The sequence below is a fragment of the Ipomoea nil genome, unplaced genomic scaffold, assembly GCF_001879475.1.
Source record: "Ipomoea nil cultivar Tokyo-kokei standard unplaced genomic scaffold, Asagao_1.1 scaffold1310, whole genome shotgun sequence".
NCBI lineage: Eukaryota > Viridiplantae > Streptophyta > Magnoliopsida > Solanales > Convolvulaceae > Ipomoea > Ipomoea nil.
In genome coordinates this window covers 987,390-995,112 of record NW_017617738.1, presented here as the reverse complement: position 1 = coordinate 995,112, position 7,723 = coordinate 987,390, and the positions used below count along the sequence as shown (strand labels likewise).

Below are 7,723 nucleotides of genomic sequence, written 5' to 3'. Positions count from 1 at the left end.
TATAACGGAAGTTATAACGGTAGGGGTATGTTTGTCCAAAATATTTTAATGTACAACCTTTATAGCATAATGTACAAAAAAAAAAACATAACGGAAAAAACGGACATAAATCAGTGGTATAACTTTCATTCACACTTATTATGTTTTTAGAATTTTAGAATATATATATATATATATATATATATATATATATATATATATATATATATATATATATATAACCATGATTCACGAGGTGCACCAGGTCCATGGTAGAACTATTGAATGAATTTTCGAGTTAATTCCCAAAATATCCTCCAACTATGGTCTTTTCTCAAATTGGTTCCTTGACTTTTCATTGCACCCAAAGTGGTCCTCCAATTATTGAATTTTAAGTCAAAATGGTCATCCGTTAGCTTTGGTATTAAGCCAAATGAAGGGCAAAAGGGACAATTATATTATTTGTTGTTTAGACCTAGCTTTGACCAGCCCATTAAAAAAAAAAAAAAAAAAAAACTTGACCAGCCACTACTTTTACAATGCAGTACTACAAAAAAAAGTTGACCAACCGATTTCTTCCCCGTGAAACAATTACCCCAAATTCCAAAATTAAACAATAACCCTATTTTCCCCTTCTTCCTAGCGAAACGATTCCGCCAAATTGTAATTGGTATGAAAAAAAATTTAATAAACAGGGCGGTTTTTAAAAGGGGAAAATATGTTTATTGTTTCATGTCGGTCGCAATTTGGCAGAATCGTTTCGTTGGGAAAAAGGAAAAAATAGGTTTATTGTTTAATTTGGGGATTTGAGATAATTGTTTTGCAGGGAAGAAATTGGTTGGCCAAGTTTTTTTTGTTTTTTTTTTTTTTTTTGTTTTTGTTTTTAGTACTGCATTGAAATTAGTGGCTGGTTAATTTTTTTTTTTTTTTGTTTTTATAAATTGTTCATTTTGTCCTATATTTTAATACTCATTTAATACAAAAGTTAATAAAGAACTATTTTAACTTAAAATTTAATAATCAGGAGATCACTTTAGGTGTTATTAAAAGTTAATGAATTAATTTGAGAGGGAGGACGATTTTGAATATTAATTTCCGAGAAGTCCATTAATCCTTAATTACAACGCGTGAGGGCTGGTCAGTGGTCACTCGTTTCGGTCATTTTTGGTCCGAGTCAAACGTCCAATAGTTTATAGTGTCACATTGAATTTGGAATTGAAAACGGCGTCAAATAACTGTCCTATATATACATATATGCAATACTTCTTCCCGATCATATTATATCCAGTAAATGTTAGGCGAGATGCAAGCAGTTGGCCGCCACCCGCACAGCCACCCTTCAACCACCGGTCTCCGCCGCAGCAACCATCTTTCCGCCACCGCGAAAGTATGTCCTGTGATCCGTGCCTACCAAGATGCGACTTTCGAAACTCACAAGAAGAAGTGGGGCTCAAACAGGGCAACGAAATTAGCCGAATCCTTGTCTAACTTCATCAATCTTCAAATCGAGACGGCTAGTCTTGCCAAGCGGAACAATATCGTGGGCATCGATGACAAGGCAGACATTCCTTTAATGTCCCCCAAGGAAAATATATCGGAGAATTGGCGCGACCTCCATGGCTGCCGCGAATGGGAAGGCCTTCTCGATCCGCTCCACCCGTGGCTCCGGCGAGAGATCGTCAAGTACGGGGAGTTCGCGCAGGCGACGTACGACGCGCTCGATTTCGACTACTACTCGGAGTATTGCGGGAGTTGCAGGTACAATCCCCAAAAGCTGTTTGATAAATTGTCGCTGAGAAGAAGCGGCTACAAAGTCATAAAGTACGTGTACGCAATGTCGCAGATCGACATGCCGGAGTGGCTGGAGACGTCGCGTTTGGTGAACCGATGGAGCAAAGACTCGAACTGGATCGGGTTCATAGCCGTGAGCGACGACGAAGAAACGCGGCGGATTGGGCGGAGGGACATCGTGGTGGCGTGGCGAGGCACAGTGACGCCGACGGAGTGGTACGAGAACACCCAGAACAAGTTGCAGCCAGTCGGGCAGGGGGAAGCCAAAGTAGAACAGGGATTCCTAAGCATTTACACCTCCAAGTGCGAGTCAACCAGGTACAACTAGGGGTGTAAATGATCAAATATCTTGCTATTTTATTCAAATTTAACTACAAAAAATTTCACTTTTCACGCTTTAATTATTATACATAATTTTATTTTTGATTATTAAAATTTTCTAATTAAGTATATAACTATGTAATTTGTATCACATTTGGTAATACTAATCAATTTTTTAATCAACTATTACCCAATTATGAAAGAAGCATTGCATTTGCTTCTTCTAATTAAGGGGGAAATTGAATAGCAGAACCAAATATGATATAAATTATATAGTTATATACTTCATTAGAAAATTTTAATAGTCAAATACAAAATGTGATTCAAGTTGAAGATTATTCCTATTCTAATGGGTTAAATTGAATCTCAAATTTTATTCATATTTGATTTTAATAGAATATTTGAATTTGACATGCTTAATTTAAATTTTTAAAGTATGAATCGAATTTAAAGTAGAAAACTACTAAATACACTTTCACTTCTTACTCTTAACACTCACTCTCTCACAAATATTCTTGATGTAACATTTTTTAAGAACTACATAATAGGAGTAAAATTTGATAGTACATCTAGTATAATTCTTTAAAGTATTTTGATTTATTTACACCCATAGGTACAACAAATCCAGCGCCTCGGAACAGGTGATGCGGGAGCTCCGAAACCTGGTGGACTTGTACAACCAAAGAGGCGAAGAAACCAGCCTGACAATCACCGGCCACAGCCTCGGCGGCGCACTGGCCGTGCTCAACGCCTACGAATCCGCCGCCAACTTCCCCGGCCTCCCCATCTCCGTCATATCCTTCGCCTCACCCCGAGTCGGCAACATCGCATTCCGCGACGAGCTCTACCAAATGGGAGTCAAAACGCTACGCGTGACGGTGAAACAAGATCTGGTCCCAAGAATGCCCGGAATAGTCTTCAACGAAAGCCTGCAAAAGTTCGACGATTTCACGGGGACACTAGAGTGGGTTTACACGCACGTGGGAGCCGAACTGAAGCTCGACGTCCGATCGTCGCCGTATCTGAAACGAGGGTTCAATTTCATCGGAATCCATATGCTGGAAACGTATCTTCATCTTGTTGATGGGTTCATAAGCACGAGTTCGACGTTTAGATCGGAGGCGAAAAGGGATGTGGCGTTGGTGAACAAGGATTGTGACATGCTGGTAGATGAGCTAAGAATACCGCCGAATTGGTACCAGTTGGCGAACAAGGGCATGGAGCGTAATTCCCATGGTAGGTGGGTAAGGCCCAAAAGGGACCCAGAAGACATACCTTCACCGACCATGTAATGTAACCATTATCAACTTTGTATATTTTTAGCTTTTACTTTTGTGTTGGTCAAGCAATATAAATTAGTTGGGAGTTGGGACACGGCATTCACAAAAACGTGAACAATGATGGAACGAAGAAAAGCACTTGTTATACCTAGGACTTAGGTCCACCTTGCAAGGTGGACCTTGGTCCTAAATTGTGTATGTATTTATAGTATTGGAATTATGCATGTTGGTTTTTGGGTTTTCGGGCCCAGGGAGGTCCAACGCAACCTTAGTTGGTGGATGCACCTTTCACAAACGATTGTAAAACAAATGTAAAGTATTTGCAATAGTTTTAAGTGTCTCCTTCTTCTCCGGGTATCAACTTGTCTCGTTTACAAAGGTGGAGGAGCCTTTATATAGCAGGCTCCCCTCCCATCGACTTGAAGGCCTTAATGGTCGACTTCAAGGTTAATTACAGCTATTGAGCCGTTGGGTGCCGTTACCGGGACGGCCAACGGCTCTTACAGATTTGTAACAGTCTGACCGAGTCCTGTCTTTAATACCTTCAACGGTTCCTGGCTGGGTCCTTTTAAATGAAGCTCTTCAAGGCTCTCTTAACGGCTCTTGAACCGAGTCTCTTATGCTTGGGCCTGGGCCGATTCCTGGGCTCGGCCCAAGCACTCGCCGGGCCTCTTTCGACGCTGGCCCATGTCTTTTACCTTGGATCCCTTTCTTGGGCCAATCCTTCTTGGGCCGGGGTCCTCACCCCATCAACTAGTCCCTCACTTTTCCATACCCGGTCCACTAATCCGGGTTTGAGAAAGTAGTAACCGGTTGCCTTCTTAATCACCGGATCCCTGCCTTGAATAGCTCTTGTAACGTCCTGATTCCTTGCCATTTTCCCGGATTCAACGGAACCGTTTGGATTTTCCTAGCTCCGCATAGCTCCTATAAATGGCCTCTTATTCTCTTCCTTTCGTCTCACTGATCAGCTATGGGTCGCTCGCCTCTGAAGTGGAAGCGGATCGACTTCGGGTCTCCCCGACGCCCACTACCTTTCCAAGCGGACCCCGCCTGAGAGGGAAAATAAGAAGAAGGCCCCTCGACCGATTCCTCAGAGGTCTCCTGCTGGCGCTACCTCCTCGGCTCCTCGGCCGCCGACTCCACCTCGACGCGAGACCGTTCCATCTTCGCTCAATCCGCCGTCTCCAACTACTGCTAGGGTGACTTCCCAGGATGGGTCCTTCGTGGAGGTGGCAGTCCCCGAGCAGTTGATTTTTCGCATGACTTTCTCCATCCCTCTGGATGACCTGGACGGGCCGGTTACGAGCCTAATGGATGACGAGGACTATGTTCGCTATCTGGAGACGTATCCAGATGACGAGGAACTGGTAGTGCCTCCACTCATGCCGGCCTTCTGGGATTCGTTCTGCCCATCTCCCACTGGACCATCGGGGGAGATGTTCTTTGGAAACGACTCCTCTTCACCAGGCGAGTGATCACCTCGGTCAGGGTCGGCTTCGTATTTCCGAGGGGCTTACTTAGGAGCATCTTAATTATTTCTGTTGTAATAAGCTCCCAACTCATTGTACCCCTCCTTTTTTAATAAAATGGTATTTTTCTGCGTTGTCCTACATTCCATGCTTGTCGCGTATCTTCCCGGCCGACTGTTCGAGGAGTCGGCCATATCGTCAGGCCTTTTTCAGTCTGTCGTCTGCAAGATTCCCCATATCTTGGGTGAATCTAATCTTTTCAGCCTAGCGTGCGAACCTCGCTCTTCCCAAGCGGATTTGATGGAACTAACCTCTGACAGAGATTCGCACCACCCATCTAATCCGGCTCGGTTATGTCAGTTGTGATTTCCTCCGTGATTTCCGCCTGGGTATTCGCTTCCTTAGGGCTATATAAGGACCCTTCATGACCGCGTAAATCACATTACTCTCATTTCCAAAAGCGCGAGACCATGAGTTACAGAGACGGTGATCGCCGCTTGTCCATCCGCAACCAGGAGCATGCACGACTGGAGAAGTTAAAGCAGAAAAGACTGGCTAATGGAGGGCGTTTGGTGGGCGACTCAACTTCAGACCCGATCGTGGTGCCTCCAGACATGCTGGACTTGATGCTTGTGGAGCCGGTCAGTGTGGAGATGGAACCGGTGGTGGATGACCCGGATCTAGAGGAGGAAGAAGTGTGGGAGGTTCTTCCGCTCTTTGGTGTGGCCATGTCTCCGAGCGCCCTAGAGAGGCCCCTGCAAATGATCGATGACGGGAAGCCGGCTGTGTACATGGACGAGGCGCCGGAGCCTGAGCCGAGTCCTCTGCCTTTCCGCCCCCAGTACTTTTTGGAGGGTCCTCCGCCTGCTCGCCCGTCAGAGGAGAAGGAAGCCAAGCCCTGATCTGCTTTTCCCTTGTAACCTGCATTCGGCCGAATCCTAGGCCTTGTACTTTCCCATGTTTATTGAATAAACTGTTTGTTTTCTCGTTTCGCCTCGCTCTTATGTATTCCTTGATCGATTTCAGGTTCTTCCCCAACGGGGCCTTTCTTGTCAAGGAGTCGCCAAATCTGGCTGTCCGACTCCGAGACTAGAATCTTTTCACGAGCCTTGCCCGTGCTAACTGATGGACCGGATTTTTCTGGAAGCTTCCGAGCCGGACCCGGTGGGTCCAGAGGCCGTGGCCTACAATGGGCTTCTGGCCTAGCAGGCCGGGTCAACGCCACCCGGCTCTAGCCTAGGGTAGACGCGTCGTTTGCAGGCTAACCCTAGGCCTGAACCGTCACCCCGGTTTCCTAGGCATTAAATGCGGCGTCCTTTCACCTCTTGTCACCCTTCCCTTCTCCAATGGGAGGGTGACACGTGGCTACCCTTTGGTATTCCCCCCCCCCCTCCTTTTTAAATAGCCATCTTCTTCCCTCTTCTCCTCACTTTCTTCCAACTCTCCACACCCAGCGCAAAGCTCCTCCAGTTCTCCTTGCATTATTCCAGTCAGTACTCAGGTTGGTAAATGTCTTCCTCCCTGACTCTTCTTCTTCTCTCCGTCGCTCGGCGGAGAACCCCGCGATGACTTCTTCGTCTTCCTCATCTTCTTCCAGTCCCCGTCGCATGGAAATCCCGGCGGGCTTTCCATCGGCGTCTTCTTCTCAACCGACCCCCTCTTCTTCGGGGGCGGTTACTCCTATGAGCCCAGCCCCTCTCACGATGGTGGCAGCTCTGCTTGACGGTGCCGGACGGCCGCGAGGCAAGTTTGATTCCATCCTCTGGCCGGCGGGGTTCCCGTCGCAAATATCAGCGGCGGACCTAGAAATGGCCCGCTACCTTCTTGGGCCTTCTGCCCTCGTCTTTGCCCAAGAAAGCCGGCATATCTATGACCCGCCGGAGGGCTGCGTGGGTATTCACCTGCACTCGGTTGCTTTTGGCTTCCGAGTGCCTCCGTGTCCGTTTCTCTCCCTTTTCTTCCGTCATTATAACCTCGTTCCGGGTCAGTTGGTGCCCAACTCTCACCGTCTTCTCACCTGCTTCATCAACCTCTGCCACTGGTGGCTTTGTGAGCCGGATCTAGACCTTTTCCGGTATTTGTTCACCGTGAATAAGGTCGGCTCACACTCGCCGGGCTTTGTCCAAGTTGCCGCCCGTCCTGGGTGACAACTCTTCGAGAGTCTTTCCGACTCCATTAAGGACTGGAAGCCCTATTATTTAATCGTTCGTCTCTCTTTCTCTTCTTTTGCTTTTCTGACCCTGTGGTCGGCTGCTCTGTTCAAGCCCTGCTCTCGGTGCGCCGTCTTCACCCAATATGCGATCCAGGGTGGCGAGTTCTTGAAGAGCTTGGGGCCGTACTCCGTTAAGTACTGGTCTCGGGTCCGAGCCATAGCAAAATGAGGCTTGCTGCCAGACGGCGCAGCCACCTTAGGTAGTTCTTCCCATGTCCTTCTCATCTCTTTCTTTCTCTGTCCGACTGCTAATACTAACCTCTCCCTTCACAGGTCCTTACGACTCCGACTCTACCAGCTCAGAACGAAGCCGAGACTCCCACTCCAGAGATGGCTGACAGAGCTGAAAAGATGAGGCGCCGGCTGTCTCAACGCGCCTCGGGCGCCGCTGCTACCTCTTCATCTTTTCCTTCCCCGGCCTCAAGGTCGACTCCTCCACCACCATGTACCGTGGTGGACATGACGTCGTAGCCCGTCGTCTCGCCTTCCCGACTGCCGCCTCCTCCTCCGTCTGAGAGTCCGAGCTCTAAGCGGCCAGTCGAGCAATCGGATGCGCCGGCTCCAAAGAGGATGCGGTTAGGCATCGAGCTAGATGAGGATTGTAACACCCCGTGTTACGGCCCCTAAAACCATTTAATTAATTAATCAATAGCCCAAGAGAAAGAATA

The 7,723-nt window shown here is 47.2% G+C and overlaps 1 protein-coding gene across 1 annotated transcript; it reads left to right on the top strand.

Annotated features, from left to right (window-relative positions):
* The first annotated feature begins 1,215 nt into the window (after positions 1 to 1,215).
* On the top strand, positions 1,216 to 3,520 carry LOC109185095 (phospholipase A1-Igamma1, chloroplastic-like). Its single transcript, XM_019335093.1, has 2 exons — positions 1,216 to 2,088; positions 2,705 to 3,520. The coding sequence occupies exons 1-2, from the start codon at positions 1,271 to 1,273 to the stop codon at positions 3,381 to 3,383; spliced, it is 1,497 nt and encodes a 498-aa protein (XP_019190638.1). The 5' UTR covers positions 1,216 to 1,270; the 3' UTR covers positions 3,384 to 3,520.
* The last annotated feature ends 4,203 nt before the right edge of the window (positions 3,521 to 7,723 follow it).